The 17,569-nt window shown below is 34.6% G+C and overlaps 1 protein-coding gene across 5 annotated transcripts in view; it reads left to right on the plus strand.

Annotated features, from left to right (window-relative positions):
- The window catches only part of PCDH11X (protocadherin 11 X-linked), an 800,197-nt gene that overhangs the window by 573,758 nt on the left and 208,870 nt on the right, over window positions 1-17,569 (plus strand). For all 5 annotated transcript variants that reach the window (XM_074323530.2, XM_074323532.2, XM_074323533.2 and 2 more), the window contains one exon: window positions 843-1,041. In XM_074323530.2, coding sequence (XP_074179631.1) covers window positions 843-1,041 — 199 coding nt within the window. The remainder of the gene's footprint in view (window positions 1-842; window positions 1,042-17,569) is intronic.

Genomic DNA, 17,569 nt, shown 5'->3' on the forward strand with positions numbered 1-17,569 from the left:
GAGATTAGCCACTATTAGGTTGGTGCAAAAGTAATTGTGGTTTAAAAGGTTACAAATAATTGCAAAAACCGCAACTACTTTGCACCACCTAATACATGTAGCATTGCTGCAAACCAAAATACTGCTATGCCTATTAGCATTATCACTCTTGCTGGCTGTCATGAACCTTTTGTTTTGGCATGTATATATTTTTTATACTGTGCTATAATTACCATTTAAGCTGATACCTATACTTTGCTTTTATAATTACCATCATCTGTTATCCGTACCATCTAACTATTTGCATTTTTTAGAGTGCAGAATCAATTTAAGTGAATTCCAATTCAAAATATTACTTCGAAGATTCTTTGCAAAGATGATTTGTACTTTTAATTTTCCAAGCCTACATGATTAAATAAATTTGTTATTATTTATTGTTACAGCCCACCAGAATCTTACAGATATAACAATAAAATTTTGTTATATTTATTTATGCTCATTATTCAAAAAATGAATCTTGTCAAACAGTAGCTCAATAAATCCATGTTCAAATGATGATCAGAATTTCCAATATGCTCAAATGTCTATAAAGGCTGACAGCCTCATGCTTTAGAACAAGTTGACTTTCATTCTGCATCTGGATACGCCTTGTTTCAAAATATAATGGAAGCAACTCTGGTGCCAGGTGAAACAGGTTTGAACACAGAACTGACTGTTCAGAAAAGTCTGAAATTGTTCCCAAATCAAGATAATGTTAATGCGACTTCACTGGATAGCTGAAATAATGCATTTTTTGAATTGGATACATTAAGCAATTATTCAGATCATAGCTGAAACCCTGTAATTTTCTTTCTTCTTTTCAGTCCCAGCGGCGTGTCACATTTCATCTACCTGAAGGCTCTCAGGAAAGTGGCAGTGATGGTGGACTGGGCGACCACGATGCGGGCAGCCTTCCCAGCACATCCCATGCTCTGCCCTCCGGCTATCCTCAGGAGGAGTACTTTGATCATGCTGCACCCAACAACCGCACTGAAGGGGATGGCAACTCTGATCCTGAATCCAGTAAGTGATACCTCTCTTGTCCTGCAGTATAAATGGGCTCATTGTGTTTGTAAGTCATACAATTGCGGCCATAATAGCATTGGCCATTTAGTTATGCTAACATGAGTTACACATTTTTAAGAGGTAAAAATACAGAATTAGGTGCAAGGCATATGCATCACTTTATAATAGTTGAAATGTTTGATCACATCTATGTTGAATAAAATGTATTATAAAATTTAATATGGTCATTTTGTTTAGGCATGGATAGGATTTTCTATTTATATATATGTATTTATAGGTATATAACCAACCATTTTATTTTATTCATTTATTTCTGTACATATAGATTATTATTGTAATTTATATAAATTATTTTTAGATATTATTTTTTATTTTAATAGATAAGGATCATAGAAAGTTAATTCTCTTTTTAAGGAAATAAGAGATCCTGACTCCAATGCAGAGCAGTTGATCTGAGGTTTTCAATAATGTACTGAAACCATGTGCCTTATGTCATGTTACTGTTTAGAAAGATATTCAGATTTGGTCTACAGACTGATTGTATAAACGCTATATTTGGAAAAATCAAAGATGTTGAAAATTCTTAAAAAGTATCATGAAGTTGATGCTAAATAGAGAACTTCATTAAATACAACTAGCATAAACATATAAAATATAAATTAATATAAATAGGTATAAAATTAATATAAAATAGAAATTTTGAAAAGTTATCTTGAGCATATGTATTATATGGGTACATAATTTAAATAAAGCATCTGGTTTTGAGATCAAAATGGTTTCTCCATCATTATGTTTTAATCCCCTATTTTTGAAACTCCAAAAAATAAGGGAAACGTGTTGGTTAAACATCAAAATGTAATCTAAGTCTAAACATACTGTACCAATCACAGCTTAACATCAATCTTTTTCTCTCCTCAAGAGTAGACGCTGGATATTAAAGATGTCTTCAATATAAACATCTTAGAGACTTTTTAACCACCAAGTTTAGAAAGCCCGAAATGCCTGCTATCCCTGTATTCAATTTTATACTTAGAATAACTTAGCTATATTTGTTCTGAGGATGAAAAATTCTGTAACATGCAACACCAACCTACCTTTCACTTACTAGGTAGAAGAGGATTGTAATGACTTCTGGTAGAAATACGTAGTTGTAACTATATCCACCACTACAATAAAGTCAGAGTCAATCTCTAAGAAGAATGGTCATAGTAACAAATATGGTTAAGCAAGGTGTCTTTGCTCTTTTTTACTGCATAAATTATTGTAATTGTAGTTCTATCACTGCCCTGTCAAGAGATACTAATATAGAGGTGAAAATGAGCATCATTTTTATAAATTAGAGAGAATTGATTCCTTTGCATATGTCATACTAAGCATACTTTGCACACTATGCCTTTTTCTTAGAGGATTGCATAGTGACAATTAAACAATAAATTCAGAGTAAGCATCAACTATGTGGATCTAATTCTGAAATAAACTTTCAAGCTGAATGGGATTAAATTAGGATATTAACTGATACTAACTATAGTAAAAGGGGCAGAATTGGTATGGGTTAGAAATTATGGAACATTTACAGTTAAATACAGGTTTCTTAATCTCAATTATATCTAATAATAAGTAGTTGTTTTTAAAATATTCTAATGAAGAATTCTTTACAGGATCTGATTTTATGTATAGTTAAGAGTGCTAGTGTTAACAACAATGTATGAGCTGACATACATTAAGAGCTTTATTTGTAAAGCTTGTTTCCACCAGGGACTAAACATTTCTCTCCTCTAATCATGTTAACATTATTAATTTGACCATTAAATATTTTGTTTATATTACAGGATGAAGCAATGGCAAATTCCATGTTAACAAAATTCTTTATTAATTAGGCTTTATTTTAAAATTGGGATGGGTGTAGGCAATTATAGTAGTACTAAAAATAATACTTTTTTGTTACTTGTTATTTTAATAAATGTATGCAAAAGGTAGAGATAATTAAAAACAAATATCCATTTATGTATATGTCTAACAATATTGATGGGTCAATGTTTAAAATGTATTTTTACTGTGAGTAACGTTAACTACCTACTCTCCTACTGGACCTGATACTTCCGATTAAAACATGTTCCAAAAGAATTTTCTGGTTAGGTGTTTCATTTTGGAGAATAAAGGACCTTATTATTACAAGTGCAAGAAGCATAATATTTCATTTTAAAGAAGTTCTATTATCTTAATATGACTTACTTGTAAGATTTTTAACATAGTATGTGTATGTGTTTTGTTTTGATTAAAAAGGAAAAATAGCTGATACAAAGTTAGCAATGGCAAAATAATCTCTTTAGGCTAATACAGATGATAGGGTACTTTGATTCTTCAAAAAGAAATTCTAAAGCTCTGAAATAGTGCATAATAATGGGTTTTGTGATATGGAGCAGATGCCCATAAACTGTGCAGTGTTAGTCAATAGCATCACAAATAGGAATGCAAACCGTTAAAGGAAATAAATGTTGTCCTTAAGCAATGGAATTAATTTATTCAGTTCCCATTTCATATTTTGAAAGGCATTACATCCTCAATCTGCTTTCTTTTTGCTAATGCATTCCCCAAAATAGTACATAGTTCTGAAAATTCCTTGTAAGTTCACAAAAGCAGATAGAAATGCAACTTTTATGAATAAGATTTTCCCTAAAATTTGCTAGGTGGATTTATTCACACTACTTTAAAATATATAGTTCCCAGGTTGATAGAAATCTGATGATTAGATAAAGAAATTATGTTATCCATTCTCTTGAGTCTTTTGCCAAGAATATTAACTTACCTTTTTACGATTAAAATGCAAGCCAATGCAATCCAATTATTTGTCTTTCAGAAGAAAAGTTTAATAAAACATCCTGTCTCATTCCATTTGAAGGCTTTTTGAATTTTTAAACATTACAATTGCAATCTTTTGACTTTACCCTTTAGTATGAGGGTCACTTATCACCATTCTATGCAGTTTTGCCTTTCTTGGCTAACAGCCTATGCCCCAGAGCTTTCCTCCTACCATAACCCTATCAAATTATATGTGCCCTTTCCAATAGACCCTAATTTTTGAAGCTATATAATTTGGTAAAAGTAAACAAACAGAAATCTAACCCCTAAACAGCATTATTTGTTGTGCTGGCTTACTGTGGCTATTCTAACAGGTAATGTCTTTGCATTTTCAAAGGAGCTTGTGGAGACACACAAGAGTGTGGCCTTAGTAGAGAACAGGGTATGACATGTACTTCTTGGAGTTTTATATGTCAAGATATATGAGGTGTGATCATAAAATACATTAAATGTTGAAATAAAAAAAATATGACAATAAAGTTCATTGCTATTAATCCCCCTCAAAATATTCTCCTTTGCTTCGAACACACTTATCCCATCGTTTTTGCCACTTTCTGAAGCAGTTCTGGAAGTCCTTTTTTATGAGTATCTTTAGTTGCGCTGTCATGGCTGCCTCGATGTCCTGAATCAATTCAAAATGTTTACCTTTCATGGTCACTTATACTTGGGGAAGAGCCAGAACTGGTGAATAAGGTGGATGAGGAAACACCGTAATGTTTTTATTGGACAGAAATTGCCATACTAGAAGCAATGTGTGACATGGATAATTGTCATGATCTAGGATGAAACCATTTGCCAATTTCATGTTAATGCATTGTTCATGATCCATGATTTACAGCATACTTTAAAACACACCTTCTTGACTAACTTCATGGAACAAGTTGAAACTTGTCACACACTGTTAGTAAGGTTAGACGTGCTGCTTCCTGTATTGAAGATCCCTGCCTTTCCGTTGGATGGTACTCAGCAGCAGCATTCACCATAGTTTTTTATCACAACAGAAAGGCTCTGTGTCACACATAGCTTCTGTTATATTGCAATTTCCATCAATTAAAAATAATATGGTGTGTCCTCATCCACCGTATTCACTGGATCTGGCACCATGCGACTTCTGGCTGTTCCCTAAAGCCAAAATAATTCAGGACATCAAGTCAGCTATGACAGCACAACTAAAGATACTCATGAAAGAGGACTTCCAGAACTGTTTTGGATAGTGGCAAGAATGATGGGATAAGTGTGTTAGTAGCAAAGGGGACTATTTTGAGGGGGATTAATGGAAATGTGTCTCTTACTGTAATCAATTATTTTAAATTTAAACATTCACTGTATCTTTTGATCACACCTTGTAGTATTAATTGAGAGAATTGGAGAGAGTGTTATCCTCTTGGGAATACTCTAAACACACAAAACTACATGTGGGTCTATGTTCGTATCTACTTATTTGTAAGTAGCATTAGGTAAAATATAATTTATGAAGAGTTAAAAATGCTTTCCAACTTTATTTTGTAAAATATTGCTCTGATATTATAATTCAGACTAAGTTCTGAGACACATGGAAATATTAGCAAAGTTCTACCATGTTAAACTTCAGAGGTTTTTGAATAGTTCATACATATGAAGTCAGGATTTCTGTGAGTATTTTTTCTTACACAGAGAATATGTTGCTACTCTTTCACTACGGGCAAGTTGGAGAGGAAAGTGCAATTTGTAAATTTCTAACAATCTACTGGCATATTACAATTTGAATGATCATAGATAACCTCCATGTTTCTTTGGAAGAGAAATTGTGAAATAGAATGTTTCTGAAGAGATTTAAGTCAGTCATTCTTCAGTTTACCAGCCACAAATCAGTTCATTTTCAAAGAGAATCCTCCTACGTGAAGGGGAAATGGGACTTAGTTTAATTAGTGCTATAATTTTCTTCAACTGCGAAAGTTACGTTACCTGCATTTTTTAAAGCCTTTTCACTGGATATGGTCATTTCACACACGAAGTCACTCTATCTGACAATGTTATAGTTGGTTTAGTGTCTAAAATTTGAGCTTCAAGTAACAATACTTATGTATAAAATTTCATCAACTTTTAATAAAATATTAATGCTTCTTTTTAACTTTACAAATTTCTGTGATACAAAAGAAAAAACAGAGTTCCAAGAACAGTTAGGGCTAAAAACGTTTCACACTTAAAATAAACAGGAATATGTTTAACATTAATTTAATAATGATAGATCTCTCTGCTAGACTGTATCACAGGTTAACATCTCTTTGACACTCATTTTTCTTTCACTAGATCAGGTTTGCTTAGCATTCTAATATGGTACTAAATAATTCACAAAAAGGAAGTAATTAATCTTTCCCTGGCAATATGTTTTGATTGATCCTCTGCCAGTAATCTAATTACATTATAAAAAGTGGAAGACCAATTTCATTGATTAGAGTACGACTCACAGAAATGCCAAATTTTGGTCTTGATCTGCTGAGATTGTTGGCACGAATAATACTAGGATAATTATTAATTGACTGTTTGAGTAGTTGAATATCTAATTCTAAATACAGGCAATTCGTGAAATTAAAAAACAAAACAAAACTGAAACTTTAAAAGAATCACCTAATAATGGAGCATTAAAATCTAGCCCTCATAATTAAGAACATTAGGGGTCAGATATCTAAAGGCAATTTAAAACTGTCCAAATATTTTCCAGACAAATTTTGATATACAAGTACTATGGTAACTATTCTTATCTGAAAAATTCAACAAGAAATACCACTTTGTTTAAAAGAAGAATGGTTCATATATTTATGGGGACGCTAGCCCTTACTCTTGCAGAGGATATCACAGAATAACATCTAAATCCGCAGTTTGTGTTACCCATATGACTGTTAATTAGCTTTTTTTGTTTATTGCCAAGTACTCAGGAAATTTGACTTCATAGGCCCTCTATATTTCTTCAAAACGTATTTTTTTGGGAACCCACACATTAATTCCTGTATTACAACAAAAAGAAAAGTGAAGGCTGTAAATTTGTTAATACAGTTACATGAAACAAATGGGAAATGTATTCAACCTAGGAAAGAGAAGTTATGCTCTTTTAAAAGTTAATTATCCACCCAGGCCAATTCTGTCTCTGCTGGCTATGTATTTGACAGGTAGTTCTCTAAAACTGTGTTCATTCATAGCCTGTGAAGTTGTGTCAGTCCATGGGGGTGGGGAGAGTAAAATAATTAAACAAATAATTAGAATCAGCTCGGCAAACTGTAAGTCAAGTCTTTTGAAAGATACATTCATCAGTATTTCTAAGGAGTGATAGTATTAATTATTAATTCTATTAACTATGTCCCCCTTGGTGAAACGTACTAAACTCAATGCTCCTGGATTCTGGAAGTATAAGACAAATGCCTGCTAACTTTCATTGCCTTGCCAAGAGACAACATATCCTTTATCCTTCTATCGATACTAAAAAAAAAAAAATCTTCACAGTCATATTTTTTAAGCTAATAATATCAAAATCACTTTTCATTCTCAAAGGGAAATCATTAATTACAGTCACGAATACTGTCTATGACTACCAGCTTACTTTAATCTTTGATATGTTGTATACATAAAAGTGTATACAGGTTAAAAAGAATGGTTCCACCCAAGAGTTTAGCTGCCTGCCATTGCTTGGGGAAGAATGAGGCACACTTGATAGTAGTCTGTATATTAAATGAGCTTAGGCAGATATAAACAGTGATTATTAATTTTATCACATAAACTGAAATGCTTTTGCAGAGGCAGTTTTTCTCTATTCAAATTTATGAAAATTTGAAAAAAAATGTAGCATAATAAGAAAATGGGTGAAACAAATCTTACTGTACCATCATATCATATCTAACTTTCCTATACAGGAAATGCAATCACAACACAGACCAATTGAAAAATGACATCATTTGCACTATCTAGGCTTTGTGAAGGCAATGAAGGATTTATACTGGAGATAATCTTTAAAAAGTCACAAAGTCATGAATCAAAATGAAAAGTATATCTCTAAAGTTGGAAACTTGAAGATATTTACAGGATTCCATTTGGATGACAGCCTCGAAGATGACTGTATCTTTAGTATCTTAAATCTAATATGCATTAGACAGAGGTTTATCACTCAAAAGCAGGCCACTGTAAGCAATGCAATCTCTTGTCTTTTATGTTTGAATCTGACAAGCACTAGGCTCTTGGCACAAGCAGGCAATTGAAAGCCAACGCCATAAGGTCTGGGATGTCAGTAAAACTTGAATACTTCAGTGGCAGAGAATAGGTGGCCTTCTCTTCACAATAAGCCTTCTTTTGCTTCTAAATTTTCATTAAGCTACCTACACCATATAATAAAGTTCATTTGACATTTATATTTCGGTTATTTATAAGCCATGAGGCAGTTATTTTTATGACCTTCTTTTGACTTCTGCTTCTTTTATGTCTCAATCCTCACTTTTCTTTGCCTATAAGACTATTTGTAATTTGTTCCTTTTTGTAGTTCTTTGCAAGATAATGTAATCAGTCATGCAAGATGCAACTTTGGGGTGACTTAGCATATTTAGTAGCATTAGGCACATTCCAATTTCTTGTTTTAAAATAATTTATATATTTTAATGAATGAGGGGCATTATGGCAAAATATTTTGTCCCTATGACACTTTTAGATTGTACACTAACTTGTAACTCTCATAATTACTTGCATCAACAGAACACTCAACAACTACTGATTATATCAAGGAATTCATTAAATAATGAATAACAATAGACAATCTGTCTTACCAGGATTTCTGCAATTTGTTGATTTACATCTTTATTGAATGTTGAAGATTCCCAATGGAGAATAGAAGTGATAGTGTTTGTTGAACCAAATTTTCCCGCATTGTAATCAGTAATCTTAGACATTGTTGTTCCAGTTCCAGTAAAATAAAGTACATAATTTTCCTCTGGCACTTTGTTTTTTATCAGTTATATCAGAAAAAATTAATTGATTATGTTAAAAAGTTCTAAATAGTATACGTGAAATTACACTTAGTTTGTAAAATTATTTATTTTTTCAGTTATAGTTGACATTCAGTGTTATATCAGTTTCAGGTGTACAGCATCGTGGTTAGACATTTATATAATTTATGCAGTGATCCTCCTGATTAGCCTAGTACCCACCTGGCACTATACATAGTTGTTGCAACATTATTGACTATATTCTCTATGCTGTATTTCACATCCCCATGACTATTTTATAACTACCAATTTGTATTTTTTTAATCCCTTCATGTTTTTTAGCCAGCTTTCCAACTACCCTTCCATCTGGCAACCATTAGTTTGTTCTCTATATCTATGAGTCTGTTTCTGTTTGTGTGCGTGTGTGTGTGTGTGTGTGTGTGTGTGTGTGTGTGTGTGTGGTATTTTATTTAAGATTTTTATTAAAATGTAGGTAACATACAATATTATATTAGTTTCAGGGGTAAACAATAATTATTCAACATTTGTAATCACCATAAGCCCAGCAACCATCTGACATCGTACCATGCTATCACTGTTATTGACTATATTACCCATGCTGTACATTACATCTCCATGACTTGACTTATTTGGTTTATCCCTGGAAATTTGAACCTTTTATTCTCCTTAACATCCCCACCCCCACAAACACACAAACTTTTTAGATTTTTCAATTACAGTTGACATTCAATATTATTTTATATTAATTTCTGGTGTACAACATAGTAGTTAGACATTTATATAATTTAACAAGTGATCCACCTGTCAAGTATAGTACCCACCTGACACTATGCATAGTTATTACCATATTATTGACTGTATTCGCTATTGACTATATTCACTATGCTTCACTTTACATCCCCATGACTATTTTGTAACTACCAATTTATAATTCTTAATCCCTTCACCTGTTTCACCCTGTCCCCAACCCCCTCCCATCTACCATCCAGCTCTGTGTCTGGTAGATTGCTTGTCTCCATTGTGTTTAGTTCTTTTTCTGGAACTTTGTTTTGTTCTTTTATTTTGGAAATGTTTTTTTTTTTTTTTTTCTCCCCATTTTGTCTGCATCCCTGTGTTTGTTTCTATAAATGGATACTATACTCCCTGGTCTTAGTAGAGTGGTCTTATGGAGTAGGTATCCTGTGGGACTCAGTGGAGGAGGCTCCCTGGTCACCAGAGCTGGGTGCTCCAGGTGTGTCCGTTTTGTGGGTTGTGTGTCCCCTCCTATTGTAGTTGTTGAGACATGATTGTTGTTTGCATGTCAGTGGGAGGGATTGACCCTCAGGCTGATTGGTTGTGAAGACTGGCTGTTACTACAGTTGAGGAGCTGTTGTGCAGGGTGATGTTACTGAGCAGAGTTTGCTTTAGTGGGGCTCTCTTAGTTGCCCAGTCTGCCCTTTGGGTATGTCATCCTTAGACGTGGCTGGGTGATGGCTCCAGCTGGGTCTGAAGCCAGACACCAGGTCTACAGTCCTGGGCCTCCTGGGAGGGGACCTGCAAGCCAAGTTCAGTGGTAGTCTGTGCCTTGCCCAGGATCACTTGGCATGAGTCACAAAGCAATCCAGAGATGGTCACCACGTGTGCTGTGCTTGGAGGTGCCTTGAGAGGCCAAGCCATGAACCAAGGCCAGCTGCCACTAGTACCAGGCTGAGGGTTGCTCAGCCAGAGTTATGGGACTAGCCAAAGCCAGATGTTGCTTGTTTGGGTTTTGTGAACCTTTTACAGATTTTAGGAAACTCTGCATCATGAGCCAAGGCAGGCCGTTTGTAGGGAAAAGCCACTGGAACTGCTTGGGTGTGCCCAAAAGTTGGATGGGGCAGGGTCTCAGAAAATCACTAGGGCAGGGCAGACAAAAGGTCATAGCCAGTTTGATGGAGAATTAGATATAAGGTGTGCCTGCTCTGCATGTAGGGAGGGGGACTGTTCAACAAAGAAACAATGGATTAATCCAGCTCCTCCATCCTGAAGAAAGCTGCCCCTCCAGCCCTTGACCTGAGGCCAGATAATTCAATTCCTCCCTGTAAGTCCCTTTCGAGTTGCTGTCCCAGAGCTGGAACTCAGAGCGAGTGAGTCCATCATTGAGTAAGTCCATGCACGATCCCTTTAAGAGGAACGCCTGGGAGTGTAGCCACACTCCATCTCACTCAGCCACAATCTTCCCTGGCTTTCACAACCAGAAATCATGGGGACATTTCTCCCTGGCACTGAAACCCTGGGCTGAGAAGGGGCTGGGAATCCTCGCTCCTCAGGACAGAACCTTAGCAGCCAAGATATTCTTCCCTATTTTTAAAGGTGATGCGTGGGTGTGGGATCAGCCTGTCCCATGTCTCTGCCTTTCCTAACAGTCTTGAGGTGAATTCTTCTGCATCTCTGTTTTGTTTGTTTGTTTTCATTTATTTTGTTCTTTAAATTCCACATATTAGTGAGATCATATGGTATTTGTCTTTCTCTGTCTGAATTATTTCACTTAGCATAATACCCTCTAGGTACATCCATGTTGTCACAAATGATAAGTTTTTTTGTTTGTTTGTTTGTTTGTTTTTATGGCCGAGTAATATCCCATTGTATATATGTACCACATCTTCTTTATTTAATCAATTGATGGGCAAGTGGCTTGCTTCCATATCTTGGCTGTTGTAAATAGTGCTGCAGTGAACATAGGGGTGCATATATCTTTTCAAATTAGTGTTTTGGATTTCTTGCAGTGAATATTCAAAAGTGGAATTGCTGGGTCGTAAGGTAGTTCTGTTTTCAATTTTTATTTATTTATTTATTTTTTTAAGATTTAATTGGAGAAGGGGAACAGGACTTTATTGGGAAATAGTGTGTACTTCCAGGCCTTTTTTCCAAGTCAAGTTGTTGTCCTTTCAATCTTAGTTGTGGAGGGTGCCGTTCAGCTTCAAGTTGTTGTCTTTCAGTCTTAGTTGTGGAGGGCGCAGCGCAGCTCCAGGTCCAGTTGCCGATTTCTAGTTGCAGGGGGCGCAGCCCACCATCCCTTGCGGGAGCCGAACTGGCAACCTTGTGGTTGAGAGGATGCGGTCCAACCAACTGAGCCATCCGGGAGCTCAGCAGCAGCTCAGCTCAAGGTGCCGTGTTCAATCTTAGTTGCAGGGGGTGGAGCCCACCATCCCTTGCGGGACTTGAGGAGTTGAACCGACAACCTTGTGGTTGAGAGCCCACTGGCCCATGTGGGAATCGAACCGGCAGCCTTTGGAGTTAGGAGCATGGAGCTCTAACCGCCTGAGCCACTGGGCCAGCCCCTGTTTTTAATTTTTTGATGAATGTCCAAACCATTTTCCATAGTGGCTGCAGTAATTTGCAATCCCACCAACAGTGTACGAGGGTTCTCTTTTCTTCGCATCCTCACCAACACTTGTTGTTTGTTGATTTATTGATGGTAGTTATCTGGACCAGTATAAGGTGATATCTCATTGTGGTTTATTTTGCATTTCTCTGATGATTAGTGACATTGAGCAACATTTTCATATGTCTCTTGTCCATGTGTATGTCCTCTTTAGAGAAATGTCTATTCAGGTCTTCTGCCCATTTTTGCATTGGATTGTTTTGTTTCGTTTTGTTTTTTGGTTTTGAGTTGTATGAGTTTTTTATATATTTTGGATATTAACCCCTAAACACATATATCATTGGCGAATAACTTCTCCCATTCATTAGGCTGTCTTTTCATTTTGTTGATAGTTTCGTTTGCTGTGCAAAAACTTTTTTGTTTGATGTAGTCCCATTTGTTTATATTTTCTTTTGTTCCCCTTGCCCGAGTAAATAGATCAGAAAAATATAACTAAGAATGGTGTCAGAGAGTTTATTGCCTATATTTTCTTCTAGGAGGCTTATGGTTTCAGTTTTACATTTAAGTCTTTAACCTATTTTGAGTTTATTCTTCTATATGGAGTAAGAAGGTGGTCCAGTTTCATTCTATTGCATGTATTTGTCCAGTTTTCTCAGTACCATTTATTGAATAGACTGTCTTTATGTCACTGGATGTTCTTGACTCCTTTGTCATAGACTGAATGACCATATAGGCATGGGTTTGTTTCTGGGTTCTCTGTCCTATTCCATTGATCTATGTGTCTGTTTTTATGCCAGTAGCATGCTGTTTTGATTACTACAGCCTTGTAGTATAGTTTGATTTCAGGTAGCGTAATACCTCCAATTTTGTACTTTGTTTCTCAAAATCACTGTGGCTATTTGGGGTCTGCTGTGGTTCCATATAAATTTTAAGATAATTTGTTTTAGTTGTGTGAAAAATGCCGTTGGTATTTTGATAGAGATTGCATTGAATCTATAGATTGCTTTGAGTAGTATACCTATCTTAGTAATGTTAATTCTTCCTATCCATTAGCACGTTATATGCTTTCATTTACTTGTAGCTTCTTCAGTTTCTTTCTTCAGTGTCTTACAGTTTTCTGAGTACAGGTCTTTTACCTATTTTGTTAAATGTATTCCTAGGTATTTTATTTTATTTTTTTTTTTTACTTAATTGTATATGGAATTGCTTTCATAATTTTTCTTTGTGAGAGTTCATTATTTGTGTATAAAAATGGAACCAATTTCTAAATAATAATTTTGTATTACACTACTTTACTGAATTCTTTTATAGCTTCTAATAGTTTTTTTTGTTTTTGTTTTTGTTTTTTTTTTGTTTTTTTGGTAGAGTCTTCAGGGTACTCTCTATATAATATCATGTCATCTGCAAATAATGACAATTTGACTTCTTCCTTTCCAATTTGGGTGACTTTTATTTCTTTTTCTTGTCTGATTGTTGTGGCTAGGACTTCCAATAGTATGATGAAAAAAGTGGTTAAAGTGGGCATCCTTGTCTTGTTCTTGATCTTAAGGAGAATACTACTCTGTTCAGCTAGAACTTAGATGGTTCTCCAGGTTGATTGTTCTATAATTTAGTTGTAGTTTTAATGAGGTCACTGGAGAAGGCAAGCACAGAATTTATCTACTCCACATCTTATGAAACTTTAGACTTTAAATGTTTTGTGTGTGTGTGTGTGTGTGTTTTTTTCCCCCAGAAATTTCTTTTCCTGTAATTTGTATAGCTTTCAAAAGCAATGAGAAAGCAGGTGATTTTACTTTGGGGTAACAAATTAAATCATATTTTTTAAAAAAGTTGGATGTTATCTAATAATTTTATTGTAATATTTCATTTTGTAATCACTATTCATAAAATGTCTTTACCACAGACCATAATAGAGCATCATTTTGCCTATTACAGGGTTCTAATTCAGGCACTGCAATTAGCTAGCTATGTAGCTTTTGATAGGCCTTTTAACCTTACTGTGTCCTTTTTTCCTTAGATATAAAATGAGGATATTTTACTGTTCTCTAATGCCCCTTCTAGGATCACAATTTTATATCTATTAAAATTCAGAAACGTACATTTTTGGGTGTTTCTTTTTATATAGTATTTGAATTTTAAGGGTTTAAAGGACTTTAATGCCATCTAGTACAACTACTTCATTGTGCAAATGAGAGAACTGAGATTTAGCCTTTTAAAGCAGTAGCTTAATGTCCTAAACCAAGAGTTGATGTTTATCATGTTCTAATCTAGAACAGTCACTAATGTTAGTAAGCAACTACCCTTTTTGATAAAAGAAGCAATAGTTTGAGAATAGATGAGTATAAAATTTAAATATGTACCATCCTTCAAGGGGAATTTTTTTCTCAGTCTTTTTTTAAAGTTTATTTTCAATTATAGTTGACATACAATATTGTATTAATTTCTGGTGTAAAACATAGTGATTAGACATTTATATACCTTATGAAGTGATCACCAGATATGTGATTTTACTTCTTTGTGAAATCTGAAAAACAAACGAACAAACAAAACAGAAACAAACTTATTGATAGAGAACAAATTTGGAATGTTGGTTTAATATATCCATATGGGAAAAATTTTCATGTATGTAATGAGGTTGTGTATTAAACATTAAAAAAGAAAAAAAGGTTTCCATTTAGTACCTTCTACACCTGAAAAGGAAATTTGAGCAAAATGAACTGCTGATGTCTAAAATTACTATTAGTGCTAACCAGTGAAAATTTTATAGGGACACATGCTGAATGTTAATGATCTTTAGGTCAGGAAAGCTAGCTAATCTTTACTGTTATCCAGGATACGTGATTAATTAATATAGCCTGTATTGTGTGTATTTGCGTATACTACTTACAGAGCGATTGAGGTTAAAGTTAATTGTATAAGGTAAATTTCCTATGAATGTAGTGAAAAGCACATAAAAAAGAATCTCAAGGGGATGAAATGCGGAATGAATATTTAAATATATCCCTCATCCAATCTGCTCAAAACTCAAAACTTCATTGTGAAATTCCTGTCATTCTATCCTACTTCAATTTTCTGGTAGAATGATGAAGTTACAATTAACAGGGATGTGATTTTAATAGACTCAAGTATACTGAGTTAATAGTGTTCCATGTAGTAAAAATATTGGGAGTAAATATTATAATAGTCATTTATGGACAATGATTAGAACTGGAGATGAAAGCAGGATAACTTTAGCAGCTAAAAAGGAGCTGCACTCTGCTCAAACTTTTAAATTATGTGGAGAAGTTTGTCTTAATTAGGAATTCTGTTAGCTTTTATTTATACTGAATTGATAACATGGAAGCTAATTCTCTGGATTGAGAAAGTCATGTTGAAATTTAAAGTAATATTTTGAGAAAAAATAATGTTTCATCTCAAAAGTACCATTATTTTTACAGCACAAACTTATCTAAGCATGTGAAAAACAAATGATGATTTTTAATTGACTTTTAGAAGATTCTACTCCTATTCTTTGGTTTGTTGGTGATATATTGGAAGGCTCACTGGCACACTATGGTTTTTAATGGTCTCGTTTTCCAGGCTTGGGATGAGATTGTGTTTCCTTTAGATCTATACATGTAAATTAATGCAAAACCAAACCGCACAATTCTTTCTTAATTGAGAGATCTATTTTACTGTACCCTGCCCTTCTCTTTGCAAAATGTATGTCCTCATAATGCATAAATGATTCTTGGCTTGGATTTAAAGGAGGAACCAATTTTTCAGAAGCACACATATGTTCAGTCCTTTTGAAGTATGTAGCAAATTAATCACTTTATTTAAAACTAAATTAAACATTAACAAGGAATTCTGGGATTCTTTGCTTAATTCAGATTCTAGTTACAAAGATGTAGTACTTATCAGAGATATTTTTGAAATATGAATGCACCAAAGGTCTCCGCAGTTGTTGGATCATCATGTTTTTTATTCAGCTGTTGCTGTTTGCTTTTTCCAGATATAATTTTCTATAAAAGCTAGTTTCATTAGTTTAGAACTATTGCAAACATTGCAATGCTAATGGCTTTTAATGATTCGTCCCCTCTCCCGGGGTTGATTCTGAATTGGACAGGAGAACAGGATATATTGGAAAGCATCATGCAAATATTTCTTTTTATACAAGTAGAAAATTGGAGTTTCGGGATTCAACCAGAATTAAGTCTAAATATTGAAATTCCAATGAAAAGTGCCGTCATATTGAACCATTAAGTCTTCCATTTTGAAAGGACTAGTCATTACTGTTTTGTAGAGCAGTTTGGCTTCTAAAATATAACATCTGAAATCCAGATATCATGGGGAAGGATCTTAAACACACTAAACCCGACTGAATACCCATGTAACTCTTTGAAATATCCCCTCAGGGTTTCAAAGGATAAGAAATGTGGCTAAGTAAAACCAACAACAACAACAAAACTTTTCACTAGAAACATCCCATAATGATCCCATAATGCCCAACAGTCTCAAGTGAATTTGTCTGTACATTATCACTCAATATAGGATAAAAGCAGACTGCTTTCAGGGCAGAGAGTGACGACCACAGGATAGGTGAAATTAATCACATGTTTTAAACTGAGTTTTCTGAGTTGTTTCAGCAATACTGGTTTTTCAAAAAGAAGAAAAAAAGTAGCAAATTCAAGCTAAGACCTTAAGATACCTTGATTTTAGAACACATTGATTTTCTTTGCCCTCTCCCATGTAGACTTTTCTCTGTAATTGGAGAATTTTAACCCTCATAAGATTTACAGAAACGGGAATGCAGACTGGTACAGCCGTTATGGAAGGCAGTGTGGAGGTTCCTCAAAAAATTACGAATAGAATTGCCATATGACCCAGCAATCCCTCTCCTGGGTATCTACCCAAAAAATCTGAAAACATTTAGAGATAAAGACACGTGTGCTCCAATGTTCATTGCAGCTTTGTTTACGGTGGCCAAAACATGGAAACAACCAAAATGTCCTTCGATAGATGAATGGATAAAGAAGTTGTGGTATATATACACAATGGAATACTATTCGGCGGTAAGAGAAGATGATATAGGAACATTTGTGACAACATGGATGGATCTTGAGAGTGTAATGCTGAGCAAAATAAGTCAGACAGAAAAAGCAGAGAACCGTGTGATTTCACTGATATGTGGTATATAAACCAAAAACAACAAAAGAACAAGACAAACAAATGAGAAACAGAAATTCATAGACACAGACAATAATTTAGTGGTTACCAGAGGGTAAGGGGGGTGGAGGATGGGGGGTGGGAGATGAAGGTAAGGGGGATCAAATATATGGTGATGGAAGGAGAAGTGACTCTGGGTGATGAACACACA

This window comes from Rhinolophus sinicus, chromosome 18 (assembly GCF_057876585.1).
Source record: "Rhinolophus sinicus isolate RSI-liver-muscle chromosome 18, RSI-T2T, whole genome shotgun sequence".
In the NCBI taxonomy this organism is placed as follows: Eukaryota; Metazoa; Chordata; class Mammalia; order Chiroptera; family Rhinolophidae; genus Rhinolophus; species Rhinolophus sinicus.